The sequence below is a fragment of the Phalacrocorax carbo genome, chromosome 3 (genome assembly GCF_963921805.1).
Source record: "Phalacrocorax carbo chromosome 3, bPhaCar2.1, whole genome shotgun sequence".
Lineage (NCBI taxonomy): Eukaryota > Metazoa > Chordata > Aves > Suliformes > Phalacrocoracidae > Phalacrocorax > Phalacrocorax carbo.
In genome coordinates this window covers 89,338,834-89,360,194 of record NC_087515.1, presented here as the reverse complement: position 1 = coordinate 89,360,194, position 21,361 = coordinate 89,338,834, and the positions used below count along the sequence as shown (strand labels likewise).

Sequence of the window (21,361 nt, the reverse complement as noted above, 5' to 3'; positions counted from 1 at the left end):
GAAGGCATAATGTATTGTGTGTGAAAAGAAGGCTGATCTCTTGGTCTGTTGGAAGTTGATAATTAACATTGGTGCAAGTAAAATAATTTTAAGGCAAGAAAGATCTGATAAAGCAGTCATTGAAGGGTTTTATTTAACAAAGGAATTTATAAAATACTGGCCAAAATAATCCTTGGATGCTAATACACTCTTCCTTACAAATGAAAAAACAAAACCCTAGCTAGATAGAGGAGAAAAAGTGAAATGAGTGCTTCTGCCAAGAGAAAGGCAGGAGGAACTCAGCCATTACCTCTCCTGCTTGTCATCAGGCAGCGGATCAGCTCGACAATTAACATGTACCACTCCAGGTTAGCCAGCACTTGTGGGGTGTTCATGACTCGTCAGCAGGACTAGTTCATTTAAGCTGCATTCAAAAATTAACTTTCTCTGTATTGCAAAGCACATTATATAACATTAATTTTATTATAGGTTACTGAACTCAAATTAAGGAATGGAAAGTCTAAAATCAACAGGTTCTTACAGATGCAGAGATGACTGTGTATCAACCTAAATAAGCCTGATCTTGCTGAGCAGCCCCGCGCGTGGGCTGTAGGTGACCCTCGGCAGCGGCAGCATGCTGACTGGTGCTACTGGGAGCATGGCTGGAGGGCGGGTGGGTGCTGAGGTGTTTCGTGAGGCTGTCCCTGTGAGCCATTGCCTCGAGGAAACTGTACCGGTTGGTACTTCCCTGTTTCAGCACTGAGGCCTTCTCCTGTGAGCCCCTCAGCTCCTTCTGCATGCCTGACATTTCCTAGCTGGTATCCTATTAACCAAACTCCAGAACACGTGGTGGGAGAGCACATACCAGGCCATGCCCTTTTCCACCACGGACCCTTATTATTGTTCTGGTTGCATTTTTCCATTCAGGACCTTGTATTTACAGCCCCATCAAGGGCTCCCAAGAAGCTAAGAGACCTCCTTGTTAACCCTCTCCTGACCAAGGTGGTTTCCGTCAGGCCAAAGAAGAAAGAACATGCAGGGACATCAGCTTTGCCACACTGGGAATTGCTTTGGGTTTTGTTATTGAAAGATTTTGTTACCAAAGATAAAAAAGGTGCAAGACTGCCTTGAGGGACAGCAGTTGCCCTATGGGAATTCTCTGTATCTCCCTCTAAATCCTTCCCTTTGAACCTGTGGTTTTCCTCCTATCCATGCTTTATAGTTACCTGTATCCTAAGTTCAGCTGGGCCTTGGTTTGGCTACCTCCTTCCTGAGAAGGGAAGTGAGCTCTGCCTTTGCTAAAGCTTTAAAGAAAAAGCATTTTTATAGCCTTTAAAAGCATGTTCCCCTCTGTGACCTAGCTGCCTTGCAACAGCAAGGTCTTGGGCAAATCCAAAAGCTTGCCAGTGAGGAAACTACTTGCCTTCTGATTGCTGAAGGAATTTCCAGGTGAATCGATCAAATATTCAGAACTATCACGTGAATATGTTTTGTTTGGTAGGATGTGATGGATCTTTAGAATTAATCTGTTCTTTCAAAGAGGATCACACAGGATTTCAGCTCTCTTCAGTTCATAAAAATGCATGAGTCTTGTATGTTTGCATGAATTTAACTAAAGTATTCCAAAAACAGTGCTACAGTAAGCATTTCATCCTGTTTTTCTGCAGGCTTTTACAATACAAGCTGTGATCCTTATACCTGCAGAAGATTCAAAGTGAGAAAGCCCAGTCTCTCATTTTCACATATTTGGGAAATATGCAGGATTTGGGTTCTCAAAATTTGGAATTCTGTTTTGTGAAGTGAATATGGATCTGGAAGTTACTGAGGGAAAAGGAGGGGGCAGGTGGTGCAAAAGAAGGGTGTGGGACTGACTTGGGGAGGGTCTAGGCCATGTGTGCGCCAGTGGCACTTCACAGAAAAGCTGTCCTGAGTTGGGGCTTCTTATGTGTTGGGTGGAGTAAAGTCCTGTTAAGCAGGTTAACGTAGAACTGCCCAGGCTGAAGGAAGAGTGAGTATTTAGACTTGTCCTTATTATTGAAGAGCTTCTCCATATTCATATATGATTTTTGTAGCATTAAGAGTTACCTGTACAGCAGCTGCAAATGCACAGAAGAATGTAGTAAATTAATGTGTTATGAATAGTATCAACGATGGCATTTGCTGTTTCAAGTACCTGGTTTATATCATAAAATCTATGCGTGTAGAGGAATTAAAGGGAAAAAAAAAATCCCACACAAACAAAATTTGTTCGCTCAGCTCTGAAAGCACTGCTCCCCCTATGCATCTGGAGGATAAGCAAACAGCACCAATATAGTTTCATTTGTTCTGCTTTCCTCAATTTCATCCTCAATAGAGTAATAATTATCTACAGTGGGTGAGAGCTGGCTTGACAGGAACTGTGAGTCAAAATGATTTCCCAGGCAGAAGCTCTTTCAGGTTTTTGGCAATTCCTTATTGTCTGTGCCGGCTTTCACATCTTCACCAAGAACAGCAACAAAATGCTATGATTCAAGTACCTGAAACAGTAGCTATTGTACTGCTAAAATCTCCTTAGACAATGTGGTTTGAATAGGAAATGTGGACATTCAACAACAAAAAAATGCATTAAAAAGCCAAATCCTGCTGTGACACTGCTTAGCTGTTATCAGGGAAAGTTAGTTCTTTGTGAGCAAAGCTAGCCCTGCCTAGTGACAGTTGCTATGGAGGGAGCTGTGTTACGGCTGGAAGGGGTCACATCATACAACCCTCCCTCATAGTCTGCCCACGGCATGTTACTGAGCTGTCAGCATGTGTGAATCCTTATCTGAAGGCAAGCGTTTCAGCTTACTTGGTAAAAAGTAATGATCGATGGGTTTTCTCTCTGCATTGGCTTGCATGTTTTCTGTAGCAACGGCAAGCGTTCATGCCTGCAAGCAAGGGATCTATCAGGGACAGAGCTCTGCCATTTTAGTAACTGTATTACAGAGAAATACTAGAATACCACAATGATTAGAAGTCCCAATCTGGACTCCTTTGTTTGTTGTGCTGTATGTTCAAAAATAATACCACCACCACCTTCCACCGCTACTTTTGATCGGATTCGGGAGTATAAGCCTTTCAGAACACGGTATTACACTCATCGTGACATACTGGGTAAGTTTGTTTCCGAAATCCTTTCCTTGCAATCTGAGATTTAGGAAAACTGTTATATCCATCTGTTCTTGACAGTCCTGAAGGCATTTCACATCTTGGTGAGAAAGAGCTGCACTTACCTTCTGAATATTAATAAATCCTGCATGTTCAGAGGGTGGGCAGGGTCAGCCGTCCTGTGGTGCATGAAGGCATTGAGACTTGGGCATCATGAAGTGCAAAAGAGAATTGGCTGTAAGACTATTAGCAAATGTTTTCTAAGGCTGAAGTAGTTTGGGAAGAGCTATGCATGACTTAACATTTGTAAAGATCATCCTCTCCTCCTTCAACAGGACACAGCCTGGATGTTTTATCCTTTATACCTGATTCTGGCTCTAAGGTCTGGCTGAGGCTCTGTAGAGCCTCCTGAGGTTTTTTTTTTCTGGCATACTGCAATCATAACCTCAACGATGAAGGAAAGCATATGGTAGCATTCATATGTTTGAGGATCTAGCAAGAATCTGAAATATCTTTATATGCTACGCCTAATTGTCATAGAGATTTCTGATCAGCAGTGTAAAGTTTTGTAGAAATCACGTGCATTTTAATTAACGTGTGTTGTGAAGAGGAGTGTGCTTGGTTTCTATTTTAAACAATATGAAGAGATTATCAGTGTACTGAGAGCCCCGGCAGCAGGGTGAGTGCCGTGCATGTCTCAGAACACGAGGCTTCAGCCCTGCGTCAACACGCACAGTGTAAAACCCGTCCAGAGGGCCAGAGACAGTCTCTTTTTAAATTATTTTCTCTTTACTGCTTAATAGAATGGAGTGGGAGAAGCTGTGCAGTCAGAGCACAACATGCTTCTTGCTAAGATCTGTGCACTGTTGGACTTCTATTTTGCTGATTTAGATCAGTTGACCCCTTTGTCCCATCTTGCTACTGTTTTCCTTGTACTTTGTGTTAGCTCCATGAGAGGACTCTGCCCACCCATGTGGAGTGGGGAAGCAGACTGGAGTGAAAAGAGGGAGACTTAATCCTCCAGTGGCTGTGTGAAAGCTAGATCTCCTATGGCTCTATTCCTTCTTCATATTCCTTTAAAATAACCCAGGGAAATGTGGCTCTTTGGCCCTGGTCAAGCACAGAGAATAGGATCCAAAGCAATGCCCAGGCTTGGCACTGAGTAGGAAAGGCAGAGGGGAACGATCTGAAATCCTGCTCTTGTGGGGGGAGTTTTGGGTTGCAGAAAGGCATCTTTATCCACCTCCCTCTGCAGCGGCTTCTCCTGGGGGCAATCCTTGGTGCTGAGGACCAGCCTTTCAAATGAGTTAGCAGGGCTACCTGTTTGCTTTCACAGCATGCCCACAGGAGGAGATGGTGATACTAAAGTCTGTCTTATTCTCCATCCATGCTGCTGAAGGGAACATCCCTGGCTTAGGCCCTGTGAGGCAGCATGGCTCACCTCCATGCTGCTTCCCTCCCCCTTTCTAGAGGGGATTAGCTGTGCTCCTGCAGCACTGGCGCTGCTTGGGCCCTGGACAGACACTGCAGCCCTAGAGACAGAGAGATTGCTTTGTATGTGCGTGCTCTGTTCCAAACACCTGAAATATTCTGCCATATCACGCTCAGAATATTTATTGTGTGCCCCAAGAGTGGCAGGAAGGTATCCGAGGGCATCCTAGGGCAAGAGACCTCACTGAAAGCCTTGGAGGACTCTGAGGGCACAGGGAACCACAGAGGGCACAGCCTCACTCATAGCATCTAAAGGGAGCAAAGCTATGCCCTGAGTTGCCATGAGGTTCGGTCGCAGACAGAAATGGGTGAATCATTCCCAAGAATGCTGAGGACTGACCTATTGATTTTGCCATGTGGATGGCCGTCAGGACAAGGAGTCAGGAGGGACACCCGCGATGCTCTCATGTTGTGCAGCCTTGCCTAGAAGGTGAGAGTTGGGTTCAGCACCTTCCTATTACACTTATGGAACTGCACAAGCAATAATAATTGTGTTTTCCTGTATGCAAAATGAGGGTGTGTGTTTTTTAGCCTCTTGATTTTTAATTCAGCTGCGGAGCCAAGCAGAAGGGGTCAGGAGAGAGGCGCAGGTTTCTGCACTCTGGTTGGTTGCTGTGTATGACCTGCTTGTTTTTATCATGCAGAGATTGGAGCAGACATTCAACGAGAACAACATGAAAAGAAGGAGGCAGAGATACAAGAGCGCATAGGAAAAATGAAAGCTGAACTTTGGTCTCAGGTATTTATATATAATATATAAATATATATTGCACTCTTCTCATTTAAATTATTATTCTTTGGAATGATTGCTGTAGCGTTAAGACAGTTAATAAAGAATTTTGAGGTCACTGCTACAGAGCTGTCATTAATTTCAGCTCCTCCTTTGTTCACAGATTTCTGTGTGCACGTATTTCTCCAGTTTCTGATCACAACAAAGTATACTTTGAATTAGTAACAAATTTTACATCTGGCCTGAAAATGGCCTCCAAAGCACACAGAAGTTATTGGTTCTTAAAGCTGTTCCCCACAGCGCGATGCAAGATGCTGAAACTGCCCTTTATGTTATATATATCTGTGTGTATAGTGGTTACAACTGTGGTGGCTCAATGCTATTGTGTGGTCACATTTTAACAGGAATCACTGCAATAAAATTGCAAATGGGCCAAAATGTATTTTGCTATCTAGCTTTAAATTTACCTTGCTCTGATTTCTTAAATAGAAAATACAGAACTATTGATTATGTAACCTCTGCTTCATCTTAATAGGATGTTAATAGAATGTGAGCAATTATACTTAAATAATAACTTGTTTTAAAGGCTGAAATGCACAAGGAAGATGCAGTGGATAAAGCTCTCAAAGAAGCGGCCGTTAACCACAGTGCATTTGTACAAGACCTTAAACAAAAACTTGGAAAGGAGTTAAGGGTATGAACCTGTTTGCTTTCATTACTGTGGAAATGGCCAGCATGACAGAACCATGTGCTTGACAACCAAGAATGTCATTCTACATTAAAAAAAAAAAAGGACCCTCATTCATCTGAGATTTGAACTCCCGTGCCAGAAGTACATGGCCTGAAAGATGACTGGCTTTGTCTTTGTGCTAGATGAGATGTGAGCTTGAGCTAGCTGGATTTTTAATTCACTTTCATCACATTTCACATTTTATTTTTTTTATTGAATGAAGTTTGTGGACTTTGTTGCAAATTCCTTGTCAGGCCTTGATTCAGCCAGCCACTGAACCTGATTAAGTGCCTTTGTTAAGGGCAGTTAAATACAGGCTTAACTTTAAACCTGTCCTGAAGTTTTATCTTCATAGAAGCTAGAAAGGTGTTTAACTGATTTGCTGAACCTGGACCCTAAGTAGGATGGAGGAGAAGGAAAACTGCCAGCATATGTATATTCCTAAATGAAGCACACCAGCTGTAGCTTTGTGTTTCTATATATGCTTAGCACGTGCTTTATATGGCTGTTTGGATATCTGAGAAAAACCTCAGAGATATACAAAGAGAAAGAAAGGCAACTGCTTTCTGGATCTGAGCCCTTCTGCTTCCTGCACTGCTTCACAGGGCTTTTTACTGCTAGAGCATCTGAGCACTCCTCAGTCAGGCTTTATGCAGTCCGTCTAACACCTGTCATCCTTAGTTTTGCAGCCTCCCACTGGCAGATGAAGGGCACACAGAGACTAGCTGGAGTGTTTCGCTTTGGAATTTTGTTTTATACAAGTTTCTAAATAGCTATCTGTTTATACTGCAGGCAGTCAAATCACTGTGCTTGGCATCTCAAGAAGAAAAGCAGGGAGGTTTACAGTGGTCGTAAGCTTCCAGCAGAGTTCATTCCATTTTATGGAGCTGTTTTCCAAGGGAGCCCTGTCTTTTGCAGTCATAGCATCTGCTGACAATAGTTGGCAGAAGCTCAGTTCCTCGTGTTTAACCACTCAATTACTTGCCATAAGCCTATTACATATCTTTCATAGACCTGAGTGCTCAGGATTTGAACATGTACCATTTGTCCTGATAACAGGGGCTCCAGTGACTAAGGACTAGGGAACAGAAACAGACTTCTATAGCTGAAACAAAAGAAGCAGCAGATATACCTATATTAATTGCAAGACATTTTAGATTTGGTGCTTTGTATTTCTTGCAGTTCGTTTTAAGAGATGTGTTAACAGTGAGCTAACTGCTCACTGGCAGCTAGCTTGGAGAGGTGGTGGCAGAAAAATTACTCAGCATCTCTCTAAGCAAACAGTGGCAGCCAAGAATGAGTGAGTGAAGTGGGTTTTTACATGTAGGATAGGTCAAAGACAACTGCTTTCAGCTGATAGCCTCAGGAATGGCTTTTTGCAGCAGTGCTGATGTAGCTGTTCCACCACCACTAATGGTCAAATAGTTTCAGTTAGACTTCTTGTAGGCAGGTCCTGTTATTTGTCACTCCACCTGCCAGCAGTAGACAAGCAACCAGTGTCCATGGGAATACACAGAATACAGAGCTTGTGCATGGGTGTGCAAGAGATTTATGGTAGACCTCACGTAACTCTGCTCATCCTGTATTAGAAAATACACCAAGATCTAAGCAACCAGAGCTTTCTCAATAGTGTCTTGCCACTTCCACAGAGGATGCACTTGTCAGGGGTCTTTGAAAGAACCGTGACTGGTGGCAAAGCAGCGTAGATGACTGGGCAGTGAGTTAGGCAGGTTGGATTGCTTTACTGGGCAGTCAGGTGTGGCAAGGCCTATAACGGCAACAGAGGTATATTGGTATATATTGAGTTGTCTGACATTCCAGATGTGTGCATGTCCATCCAGACAACCTAAGATTAGTGTTGTCATACCTTTATGTATCAGCCCAAGCAATATCTTGCTGACAAGCGTACCAAAGACCAGGCTCTCACTCTAAAACCATGCCACTGGCCATGTGAGCTTGTGAAGAAAACACACTGGAGAACTTTTTGTGCCTTATGTAGAAAAATACGCATGATGTGGAATGATGCTACAACGTCACTGTAATTGCCCCGTAATGTTTTCCTGCTGGGCTTTGCTGGGGATTGTTTAAAGAAAACTGAGCAGTAAGCTGTTGTCACTACTTACATGTACTTTCAACTTTGCTTAAGGAAGAGGTGAGGAAGGCAAAGGCAGAGGTGCAGCAGTACATGGAGGACGAGCGGAAGAGAGAGGTTGAAGCTGCAGAGGAGCGCATGGCTCACAGACTTCAGCGTGCCCTCATGGAGTGTGCTCAGGAGAAGATGCAAGCGGTGGCCAAAGCCAGGAAACAGGAGAGGGAGGCAGCCCTGAAGGAAGCAGCTGGGCAGCACAGGTGCTCTTACTGTTTCTCCTGACTTGGCTGGCAAACATGCTGTGCTAAAGAAAATGACCGGAATTGCATCAGCATTGCTCAGATGCGGGTCTTGTAGAAAAGATTGAGAGACACTTTAGAAAAAAAAATGTATTTGGAAATGTCAGGTAACCAGCAAGAGTTGCAGGCTCACTCTCTCTTGCTGATGCCCGATGTAGAATAAAACATATTTTGTTCCTAAAAGTAAGTATCACAAAGCCAACCAAGGATCCAGAAGGTTCACTTTTGATGGTTGGTTTAGTGTCATCAGAAATAAAGATCTCAGGGGCGTATTGTGCCATTCATGACATCTACACAAAACTGGAAGAGATGTGTTCATATGGAGATGGGCAGGGCGCAGGAGATTCTACCCATATAGATTAAGTGTTGTGAATTAAACAGCTTTGATGTCAAAATAATAACACAGCCCTCTCTCTTAGGAGTAAAATACATTTCATTTTCTGACAGCACAAACAACAAAATAATACAATCCTCTCACAATGAAAAGATCAGTTCAGGAGCATTCCTTTGTAAGATGCTTTTTTTTCCTGAACAGAGTCACACTTAAGTTTTGTTCCATCATTTAATACCTTAATTTTCACTGTTAAAACATGCCCCTTCTGACAAAGATAAACCACATTCCGCATAAACTTAGCTGGTCTCTTTAACTTCTCATGTCAGTAGAGTTCTGTGACAGTATCTCCAGCAAAGTGGACAGAGCAATAACAGAGAGAAGAAATTCTTTTCTCTACACTGAAATATTTGGCTCAGTAACCTTAATGGATGCCTGATGCACCATTACATGTCCCTGAGCCAACTCTGGTGTATAGCACCTATAATGGTTTGACTACATAATATAAATTTTATGTTCTATTACCGATGTGCTAGCACAAAGATGTTCTCAGTACCACCTAAACAACATTACAGATGAATCTGTATTCTAGAAATCAGTTCTTAGATCTCACTTCAAGGCAGCATTTTTGCTTGAGGGCAGAATTGTTCAAAGTCTATTTGAAAATCAGTGTGTACTTAAGTGGTATGTCAGAGAGACCTGAGGGAGAGTGAAATAGTAATCCTTTGTATTTTTCATTTGGAAGCAAGCATCATTAAATTATCACTGGATGCGACACATGCAGAAATATAATCTTCTGCAGCTGCCTTTGTGTCATCAGTGGCCTTCTTTTACCAAGTTCTGATTTCAGCTATATTTATAGTTGAATAAGAGAGGTTTTACAACAACCTGCATAGACTTAAATTGTTTTTAAATAATCTTCAATAACAGGTATTCCCTACAAATCTTTTCTTCTTTTTCTTTCTTAAATAGAAAGCACTTAGAGCAACTCAAAGAAGAAAGTAGGTTAGCTGAGGAACTACATCATAAGAGTATAGAGCAACTGAACAAAGAAAAGCGTCATGAGGTAAATATTGCCCTGAGTATCACACGAAAAGAGAATCAGATTGAGACTGAGAAACTGCTCAAAGAAGCAGAGACCCTACATCTTGACAAGCTGGAAAAAGTGATGGTTACACTGAAAGCAGCAGAAGAACAGGTGAAGACTCTCACACAAAAACTGGAGAAGATGACAGATTGGAAGGACAGCCTGGAAACTGAAATACAAGCAACGAGGCAAGCTTTTCAAAAGTATATTGATGCCACATTTCCTAACCTGTCCCCCGGACAAGCAGATTTTATTCTGCCATTCAGAAAAGCATTTGAGCAGAAGGACGCCCTGGAAGAAGCAGAGGGCAGTGACAAAGAATGCAAGAGAACTAGCATTAGATTAGATTCACAGCCACGGGTAAACAGAACTACAAATAGGTGATGCTGAAAAATAAATTCATCTCTGTTCACTGAATTTTATGAGTGTGGTTAGAAGGATACAGAGAAAAATAACCACCACTATATTAAATAATGAACTGCTGAGCCATGCTTAGAAATTATGCATTAAGTTTTGTTTCATAAATGCTAGGGCAGAGGTTGGAACATGCAGTACTTGAGGAGCTTCCCTCTGAGTTCTTCTTGAGAAGGGAAAAATCTGATGAGAAAATCTATCGCTTAGTTAAGCATCAGTGCTTGGACTGGGAGGGCTGTTGGCTCTGCCCCTGAATTCTCAGGTGTGGAGTAAGACACACAAGCTTCAAACGCCTGCAGCCTGGGTTCTGAGATTTACAGGGCGGTTATTTTGTGTAACAGTGTGTATGTCTATGTAGAGTACTTGCGAGTGAGTGGTTACGTGATTTGAAAACTCACCTGGCTTGAGAGACAGCTTTTGGGCGAGAAGTGTGTGCCAGTGGGCAGGCAAAATAACTTTCCTGTGGGAGTACTCAAGTTTATCTATTCACACATGCTTGAGGCCTGTGTGGCTTCAGGCCAGCCTCAATACATTGATTGGGTCTGAAATTCAGCCTGCCTAAACATTTCATTTGTCTTCACTGTGTAATAAGACTCCTGACAGCATTCGCTTAATATTCACTAAAGCTTTGTGTCTATCTCATTTGTTACCCATTAATCTGAAAACACTGTATAGCACCTTGAGTGTGAGCTGAGGAATGTAAAGGAGCTGGTCTTTACTGTAGGTGATGGAAAGCATAATCTGGGGAAGGAAACTCTCCATTGGCATCTTGTTTAAGAGAACTTTTGAGAGAGGAATCTGCAGCCTTCTTTTCCACATGCTCAAAAACAACTCCAGAAAACAAAAGAACAGAATATCCATCACTCTACCAAACTAAGAAGTGAAGACAAGTAAAGTCACTGGTTTCTCATGGAACAGTTTAATTCATATAAAATATACTTCGAACAGATATTTGGCATGCTCTGGCACTATTTCTGGCCTAAATGCCTGTAAAACCTTACCTTACTGAATTGTGGAAGCTCTTTCTGTGGAGAGCTGATTCTCCCTGTTCATTTCCCCTCTTACGCTCCCAATGAAAAGAAGCCAAACTTCATGTTCACTGTTGTCTAATCAGATGCATAAACTGCACAGAGCCCAAGATAACACTTGTGTTTACATCTTAAAAGTTCTTCAGCAGTTTGAAATACTCCATAAGCTCTATAAACCATTTTTAAAGAAAATATTTACATGTGCTTTAAACATAAAAGTGTTTTGAAACTACATGAGTAAAACCCTGGAAGTAAAGTACTAGCAGCTGCTTCATGAAATACCTAAAGCTGGTGAATGCTTTTGGTTGGGTTAGCTGACTAAAGGCTCACCTCAGCGCACACCATAGAGCACAGAGGTGCAGCAGCAGCTCGGGGAATCCCAACAACCCAGTGCAAGGAACAAGCCTCCAATCCAGCCCCTCCTGGGGCATCCCAGGAGGGCGTCAGCCCCACTGACTCTGAGTGAGACCCATCATCATGACTCAACCAGTGAGGCTTTCTGGAGCACCTTGCAGACTGAGGGTGGATACAGCCTGGAGGTATGGTATTCCTTATGGGATGCAGGGAAGAGCATCTTGGGATTGTACAAAGGCTTATTATGGGATGTTTAGGGGAAGAACCAAAGGTGGGGAAAGGAGGATCAGAGTGGTTTGGAGAAGAAAAAGCATGGGACAAGAGAGGGATAAAGGGGATAAAAGAGGCTGGTTACCTGTAAACAGGGGCTGGTCATAGCTGACCATGCCCTGTACCTGGCCAGTGCAGTCTGTCCTGTCTTCTCATTGAACTCCATTTCTAACTTTTCTTGGGTTCAGGGCTTTCTCTCTGTGCATGTGTATGGATGGAGGTGTACCTGCTGGCAGCTGGAGTTGGACCACAGATGACAGGCCGTGGGCTCAGGGTGTCAGCAATTGGAGGGACTGGAGTGCATATTGTGTGGTACATATGTCAGTGTGTAAACATTAGCAAACATCAAGACAGGATAGATGACAAACAGGGTAAGAGGCCTGGGAGCCAAGTGACAGAGTGGCCATAAAGCTAAGATACTGGAGAGACCAGTGTGTCTCAGGTTTCGCTACTTGAGGTACCAGGTGTTCAAAGCCAGTTACTGGAGAGGTTGTGATGTCTGAGAGTTGGCTGCTGGTAAGGTCGTAAGTCTGGATCAGCTACCAGACATGTTGTTTGCATGCATGTGTCTGTGCATGAGGCAACCTGAGGGGCAATGCTGCATCTTGCGTGTCAGAAAACCAAGGTGATGAAGTAGTGCTTCGACTCCTCTTGAGCAAACCGTTCAAGTTTTCTTGCGGTGATAGATAAGTAGAGGTTTTTTGTTCTTCTCTACTGCAAAGGGTATAATGTAATCATCATATACCTCTGCAATGCCTTACTGTCAGCATGTGTTTCAGAAAAAAAGAAGTCACCCTGTCTTACAGGATTAGCCCACTTTTTATCTGGAATACAGTGGCAGTGACTGATACAGACTGTGGCTGTCTACAGGGGTAAGTGTTCTCTATAGCGGACCTTAGTCCTGGGTACCTCACTCATCCAGACATCCCAGGCCCCTCCTGACCTACAGCCTCGGGGGCATGTTTGGAGACAGGCAGCAGGGGCTCAAGATCTGGTCAGTTGTGTCTATACATATACTGCAGGCACGCTCTGGGGTGGACTTACTCACCAGCGTATGCACAGCGTATAAAGCATATAGTCTGTCAGACACTGGGATTGCTTCAATTGCCTTTTGGGAAAGGAAAAACATTTTGGTTTGCTGCTTTCAAATGCCAAGGTGAATTTGTGTTGGCTCTGGTTAGAAACAGAAGTCTGTGCACTTGGTTGTGTAGAGATGAAAGGAGCCACAGCTTGGCCTAAGTGAATAGCTCTGCAGTATAAACAGATAGACAAGATAGCAAGCAGTAGAATCGCTGTAGGACCTGAAGAACTATTTTCTGTGGACACTGTTTGGAATTTCAAGGAAATATTTTAGAAAGTAAAGTACCTAACTAAATCTGATTTAAAAGTGTTTTTTTTACCCTTCTAGGAGTATTCACTGCACAATATTAATTATGGTTGACCGGCAAGCTGAAGAAAAGGGCTGTTTTTCATATTCTGCAAGTTTCTGTATGTCAGATACTTAACTAATGAAAACTGTGAGTACACAGTTATTGGTAGCTAATAAAAATCGGGAGTTGAGGCATACAAACAAGCCTTTCATTGCATGAAGCAGAGACAGCATATGTTTGTTGGCTTCATTTTATTCCTGTTTGGGAAGGATTGCAGCATGAAAAGTAACACTACCCACTTTACTTGCACTCTGAATCAGGGAGATTGTGAATACATGATTTTTGACTGTTTGTCTGAATGATGCAAATAAAGAAGATTTCAGATAACATCTGGATGCTAGGGTGCCGGTGACGGCATGTATTGATGGCAGAGTGCATGAGACAAAAAACAGAATGGGGAGCTGCAATGAATAATACAGAAGGCAGGATTTGTCTATTAGTCATTCAGGAGATGTCTAAAATTGCCATAAAGTACCATAGTCTCAGGAACAGTGTAACTTTCTGTCTAAGGCAATGCTATAGAAGACTGAAAAGTGGGTTGTCTAATTACTGTAGCTGAACTAGTAGGGAGCTGTGGAGCATAGCTGATAAGCAGCTAATTAATAAACTAGAGACATCTTGCTCGTTAGTCCCTCAAAGGTCTGCAGAAGAGATCCATGATGTCTTAAAAGGAGGATATGCAGATTGTGAAATCTCTGAATGCCGGGCATGGAGAAATGAAGTGTGAAAGGAACTAATGATGCTGGTAGCATTTGGAGTGTGAGCGCACGCTGTCTGTGCCTGTGAGGCAATTAAGAAACTGCAGCCCCTCACGGGCAACAGACTGCAGAACAAATACACTCTGTCTGTGCATGGATATTGTGTACCCACACAGATATAAACCAAGAAACTGCGATTTAAGTTACTGATGTGATTTCCTTTGCTGGGCTTAATTAACAGCAGTTCAGCATTATGTTTGCTGCTAGTTAAAATACAGATTGAGTAAAGGAATATGAATCACTAATTGCAAGATGCATCAAGTGACTGGTGGGAGATGCAGATGCTAGAACAACTGGCATTAATATTGGCTAGTAGGTACAGTACATGGATGTTTTGGGGATATCTAGGAGAGGATTATGCCTGGGGATGTGTCAGCAGTGACCAGAGGGAAAGATAAATTCTAGAAGGAAGAGTGGGCCAAAACCAATGGTAGAAACATCCTGGGGAGTGAGGAAAACTGTGCCTCCTCCATTGCAGTTTACTGGGACTAGCAGTTAACACATCACTTTAGCTTTCTTTGGGCCAGTGAGCAAACCAACAGTTAGATAAACAGCTTGCCTAACAACAGCTAGTAAATTAACTCCAAGTAGAAGGGTTAATAAAACTGCTGTACACCAACTGTGACATGGCCTGCCCAAATCTTGGCTCTTCTTCTAGCTGATCATCAACAGTTCATCTTGTTCTTTGTTAAAACAGTTTCTAGCACTTTGTTTTAGCTTCTTCTAAGAGTATGGCTGTCTCGTTCTTCTTACTGGGTCTTGCCTTTCTTTTGCACACTTGGACTTTTCCAGTGTACAGCTGCAGTCTTCTGTTAGGCTTGTCCTAAAACTTGAGGGACTGTTGTCCCAAAAACTTGGGTCCTTTACCTGGTGCACGTCACCCAATTTACACAGAGTTGAGGTATTTTCCTTTATTATGTAAATGCATAGGTACAAACCAGCACACCATTGGTATAAACTAACAGTTATTTATACACAAGATATTAACATATTTAATAATCTAATTTATTCATTATTAAATGATTGGTTAAAATTCTTTGTCTACCATGTAAATAACTACACATGCCCATTCTGATTGTTGAGACCTTTACTTCCTTAACCTTTTGGGTTAGCAGGTTTCTTGAGGGAGTGGTCTTTGAGTCAGTGGTTGTGGTCTACCCCTGCTGGAATTACCTTTCCTCTAGTTTCACTTAAATTTGGCAACACTAAGCAGTCCTTCATGGGCCATTAGCAAAGCAGACTGTCATTCACTTTGGGGTTTTTGTTTAGAGACAGAGATATCCTGTTTCACTATGCCATAGTATTGTTAGGGTAAAGTGAGCTAAGTTAATCTTTATCAATATCATGACTAGGGAAAAATCCCAACCATCAAGGTGTCTCAGCACCATATTTTTCCATTACTTTTCTCGTACAATTACATTCTTCCTTCCTCCAATAAACTTCCCAAAAGGCACAGGCACTTTCAGTTTGCTTACTTGAAAACTTAAGCCACACTAGAAATGGAATATTGCTGCCTGAAGTTAAGCTCTTCTTCATTTTGCCTTCTCTTGCAGCTTCTCAGGAATCTGCTGTTGCCAGACTAATTGCGGGGCTCTGGGTACTACTGCTGCTAGCCACAAAAGGTCCAGTCCCTTCCCTGTGCTGCCTGTGGCATCCCACGATGATTTCTGATTGTTGTGGTTTTTTTTTCCTTACCTGGCAAGTACTGCAAGTACTATGTTTTGGAAAAGAGTAGTTTAACTCTGAGGCTAGCATCTGAGCTATTTTGACCCTATACCTAAGGTGTTACCCATCTTTGATGTGTTTCTGATAGTCCCTCTTTAGTATGAGGTTTATAATCCTGTTTTATACCCAGTTCTGATTTCCAATGTGGATTTAAAAGTCAGTGACCTGGACCTTCAGCCTTAAACTTCACCCTGAAGAATCTTATAATTTCATTGTATTGGTAGGAACCTAATGCTGAGACACTTAGCTGTTCTAGTGAGCACTTGAAGCCCTTCTGTGACATTCCCTTTAAAATACTAAGTCTGTCTGTCTGCAAGAAATTCTTATTTCTGGGTCAACTGAATAGATAGTTCCATCTCATCCCTAAAACCTGTCTTCTGCTTTCCTGCTTCTAGCTGAACAACCTCACCGTTTGCATTTGGTGACTTATCAGGTGTTGCATCCCATTTCTCAGTTATGAAGGACATTTCTAACGGCAATAATAATCTCTACTTGCATGTACCCTTTCCTATATTTTGAGGAAACTGGTTTTCTGTATACTGTTGTATTATAAACACCTCCTTTATATACAGGAATGATATTTGGAGACTTTTGAAATAACGGTCATTGTATTAAGAGGTGAATTCTTAGAAAGGTTACCTGGGCTATAACATGTAATTGTATTAAACCTTTAGAGCTGGCTGTCAAGAGAAAATGACTGGGGAGGCGACTCTCAAAATACTGTTCAGCAGGATACACATTCTCTTATATTCCTAGCCTGACTTGATAAATAATCTACATAAGCTGCTGTTTACAGACATAGCTTTAAATAGCCTTGGAAAGTGTCTCTTGAAGGTCCCAAACTTCTTCCTCTGAGGTCTAGCATATTACTTCTGACTGCCAAATACTTGTTTTTTCTGGCTTGTGACTTTAACTGGCTGCAAGGATAGAGGAATCAAGATGCCAGCACTTTTTAACTAAAGTAAGCTAGCTAGAAGGTCTCCCTAACCATATTTTCTAGATTCAAAGCTTAATTCAGGGGTGTTCAACAGGTTTTCATAAAACATGAATTCAGATAGAAGTGTTCTTAAATGGTGCAAGTAATGGGTGTGTGAGTAAATGCATTACTTCTGTGCTTGCGCCCCATTCCCTTTAACCTGACTTCGAACCCAGAGATACGGTGAGGACATGATAGGTATGTTCCTTTGTCCTCTGTGTCACCGCAGTGAATCCTGGGCAGACCACCTGGATACGAGCGTATTCTTGCTTACGAGTGCATGGTTATGAGACTGTGAGTGAAACCAATTTTGTTTTAAGTCAAATTTACCCATGAAATGTAATACACAGGAAAAGAGCCATTTGTGTTTGAGGAAGAGGAAGGTATAACACTGAAAAGGTACTGCAAATGGAAATCGTAATGCTTCTTTGAGTGTTTTTGTTAGTTTGTTCCTAAGCAGAACCAACATAGAAGGTTTTGAGTAACCGCAGTCTCAAAGACAATGTTCTCTCAATTCTTGTTTAGCTAGATAAAGAAAGGAGCACTTTTTCTTTTGGGCGCTGGCTCACAGTATTTAAGGCATTTTATGGCTAAGGTTGCTTTTCATTCTTTATAGTAACACACATTGCTGCAAGGTAATGAGTTAGAAATTAATGATTTATACAGCTCACCTGGTACTTCAGCAGAAAAAGTATGAAAAATCCATAGGAGAAACTTGAGGAGGCTCTTGCCAAGTTATAGTAGGAGCTGCCATGGTTGAACATGCACCTAAGTCATCTGAAGATGGACAGTCCTAGAAAAAGGAAAGTGTAGCTTATGGCACTTATGAAGAGGGCCTTTATGAAGAGTTGCTAGCAAACACTACAGGAAAGTGTTAGAAAATATCTGAGGCATGCAAACTGACTAACCTGGAAGAGCCAGGGTGCATGTGTCAAAGCACTAAACTGGGCTTGAAATATTTCCAGTATTGGCAAAGCTAGCATCTCAGCGCCAGCTGGGTGAGCACTGAAGCTCCAGTGTCAGTGTCCTTCAAGGTACTGCAGGGCTACAAGGCAGCATTAAAGAAAGGATTCTTTGGGGGTAACTCTTAGTACAGACTCTCCAAATTTGTACAAAAGGAGAATTTCCTCATTAAAACTGGAAAGTTACTCCGGACTTGGAGCTACATGTTGAGAACAGACTGCACCCCTTCGCTTTCTGAATTGGGTAATAAAAGTACCCTCGCCTTGCTAAACAGACATTAGCATTACCTTCAAGTAAGGCCACATTTTTCACAGAATGAAGTGTCCCATAGTAAAATTGGATTAAAGAGTTGTCCTCTCCACCCTATTCTTTTATTCTGCCCAACCGTTCGCTGTGGTGCTGTGAACTGAATCAGGGACCTGATTCCTGTTTAAAATGGGAGAGTTGAGAGCCTGGGCAACACAGATATATGCAGATCTTCTGTAATAAAACAGGACCCTTGCTCTTGATTCAATAGAGAACAAGGTAAATGCTTCATGGCATGTTTAATGCATTATCATCAGTCATGTGGGGAATGCAGAGGAGGAGCTGGCCGCTGTTGTAATGCCTGTGTTAAGCTTTTCCTCAGCTCTTTCATCTCTAAGATTGACTCTGTTTTGTTTTGTTTTTGTTTTGTTTTATAAAACTTGTTTCTCCACTAGAAACTAAAAGTCACACCAGTGGTCACTTGTGAGTAATAATTTGGTTGAGTGTAAGTTTACAATTAAGGCATGTTTCTTTACGAGGCAACTCTTGAATTCCACAACAGAAAATAAAACAAACTGTTGGTGTGTTTGACTTCGGACTTGAATCTGTAAACATATTTAACCCAATCCTTGTGCTAATGAAGAGGGTCCAGAAAGCACAGGCCACAGACACCATCACTCTGATGAGGAAGAGGATGCAGTTCAAGGAAATAAAAAACAGTTGCATTTCCCATTTCTTAATGTGTTTAAACAATATCAAAAAATAGCTGTAAAACCAAGGTTTATTCTTGTAACCAGTTTATATTAGCTACCCATTCTATTTAGGGACTGATTAAATATAAATAGTAATTTGTCTATGGATAATTGAGAATGAAAACTGGGTAACATTCAAGAATATATATACATTCAATAATATCCATCACTTGGTTATTAAACAGAGAGTGCTCTGTACAAGACTTGCTGACCTCTCCTCGATAAAGACTCCTAAATAGTTTGGAATACTCAATTCATTAATGAGAGAAATCTGATCTCCATCACACGCTGGACTGATCCTTTCTTCTGTTACAAACCACGTTAGATGAAACTGATTGCTGTAGTCAAGAGCAGAAATTTCCCATGCCATCTCACAAACCATGTGAAAGAGACTGTGTTTCAAAGCATGACTCGGATAAGGCTGTAACACTCGGTTCAGTTCAGTAAGCTGAGCTTTGTAAGTGAAGCTTAGAATTACTAACTTTACTGCCAAGAAAAAGTTCTTATACTTTTAATTCTACTGCCAAAAAGGGGCTGTACTGGCAGGGTACTGGAGAGTTGCTGGCTGACTTTGCTGGAAACCTTGCAATGTTACAGAAACCACCAGCCACCCAGTCTGCTGCATATGGGACATGAACTGTAATTTACTGACATTATTACTGGTCAGTTAAAGATGCACCCATGTGACTGAGACCTTGATCTGTGTCTTTCTGTGCAAGCTGACACATGCTCTTGCAGGCTTGCCAGTTCTGAACTGAGCTCTGTAGAGACCATCCTCTGCAGGGCTTTCACTGAGGACAATGAGGAGTTGGATTCCTTTCATAGCATGACGTGGGACACTATGATCTTGCCAGAGGATTCTTGGGAAGCTGCCAAAAAGACAGCAAAATTTTCTTTTATTCCATTCAGAAGGAAAATAACGTGGGATTCTCTATGCACACCAGCAGAGCTCTTTCAGTACGTGCCCCCAGTCTTTGTAGCTTTAAATCCAAGGTTCAGATGTTGAACGTGCACTGTTCAAAGATCGTCCTGAACAAAAAGTTTCTAATTCTGTAAATGCCTGAAAGCCTTAGTTTCATCCTTTCCTGTGCTTGGTTCTATCTAAGCAGCAATATGTTGAGTGACTTGGAGTGGGTCTTGAAAGTCTGGCAGTGGAAGAGGACATTCATGGTGTTGAAAGACTGCTTGAAAGAACTGAGCTCATTTGGAAGTGAATAATATGGGTTCAAGTCTATAAGCCCTGCAAGTTTCTAAAGTCCCTGCTGCTTGATTTTTTTTACTTTACTGAAACTATTTTTCCTTTGAGAATACTAAAACTGCCTATCTTTCTTTTCCTCTAGTTAAAAAAATGGCTTTTGGATACTGTAAACCTGAGCATAAAATCAGTATACATCTTATTTTAATTGCCTTGCAGCCTTACTTAGGAAAAAAAGATCTGTGCTTCTGCCATTTAGTGATCTGTTCTAACCCAAATGCTGGCACAGGAAGCAGACTGGAAAACCTGAGAGGTGCATTATTGTCTAAAGCCCAGGGGAACAGCAAGAACGATTACGACCCCACAGGGAGAATGGCAGCTGGTGTTAGGTGGTGGTTTCTTCTTGGTTCTCAACATGTTCCTGTCAGGTCTCTTTCCTCTTGGACATGAATTGTTTTGGTAAATCCAATTTACGGCATTAAGGAATGTCTGAGTTCAAATATGCTGTGCGGATTTGTCACTGTGAGCAAGGTTCCCAGCGCTGCTGCAGATCTCCTTCCACAACTCCTGGCACTAACGCTCTTACAGCACCTTCTAGTGAACTATCTTTTAGAAGTTGGAATTGTTCTCCCTGTAAAAAGTCCTGGATGTGCTGGAAAAGCTGGATGTCAGCTGGTATCAGTGTGACTTCTTACAGAGGCTGGCAAAACTCTTCACCTTTCCCCTTTCCTTCCAAGCTATCTTAATGAATCTGATATGCGTGGACCAGAGAAGTGGTGAGCCTGCTTCGACTGTCAAAAGGATTGACAGCAGTTTAATAGCCATCTTCTTGAATGTTATGCTGGAGGCAGGAACTTCTTGAAGAATATTTTGCAGCAGTTTCTTTCTCCCTCCCTCCCCCTGGAAGTGACTGTCGTGTGGTGTCACTGTACGTGCACACACAGTACGTATGCACAGGGGGGCACCGCAACTTTCTTTTTAAAGGATTTCAATGGTTTTGACTGATCTATTGGATTCAGAGACAAGGAAACCAAAACCAGCACAGAACTGTGCGTAAGCTGGCAAACTAGCATTTCTGAGGAATTACAATACTCATATCCAGTCATCTCTTAGCTTTATTTCACCCTCACAGCCCACCACCCCCGCCCACACTGTATGCATAGCCCATTTTTCTTACTTGTTGTATTTTCTTCTTCTCTTCTTGGCTCCAAATGGTGGAAATGTTCACTCTGCTACTGTCGGTACAGATAAGAAGGAGACATCTTTCCTTTAGCTGCAGGCCTCTAGTTAGCTCCAAGTCCTCCACAGGGTTTTACATGCTTTTTTTCTTCACATGCTGGTCAGAAGCCCCTTCTGCAGCTCGTTAAAATTCTGCTCTGAGTTACCAG

General features: G+C 42.1%; 1 protein-coding gene across 1 annotated transcript; it reads left to right on the top strand.

Annotated features, from left to right (window-relative positions):
* The first annotated feature begins 1,663 nt into the window (after window positions 1-1,663).
* C3H6orf163 (chromosome 3 C6orf163 homolog) lies at window positions 1,664-11,829 on the top strand. The gene is made up of 5 exons (XM_009504114.2): window positions 1,664-3,111; window positions 5,241-5,335; window positions 5,913-6,020; window positions 8,203-8,405; window positions 9,748-11,829. Exons 1-5 carry the CDS (start codon window positions 2,964-2,966, stop codon window positions 10,244-10,246), a joined length of 1,053 nt encoding a protein of 350 aa, XP_009502409.2. The 5' UTR covers window positions 1,664-2,963; the 3' UTR covers window positions 10,247-11,829.
* Window positions 11,830-21,361: the final 9,532 nt, after the last annotated feature.

Coding starts and splice junctions, on each gene's coding strand:
- C3H6orf163 (XM_009504114.2), top strand. CDS start 2,964: ATGATTAGAAGTCCCAATCTGGACTCCTTTGTTTGTTGTGCTGTATGT. Junction 6,021..8,202: donor AACTTGGAAAGGAGTTAAGG/GTATGAACCTGT, acceptor ACTTTGCTTAAG/GAAGAGGTGAGGAAGGCAAA. Junction 8,406..9,747: donor GAAGCAGCTGGGCAGCACAG/GTGCTCTTACTG, acceptor TTTCTTAAATAG/AAAGCACTTAGAGCAACTCA.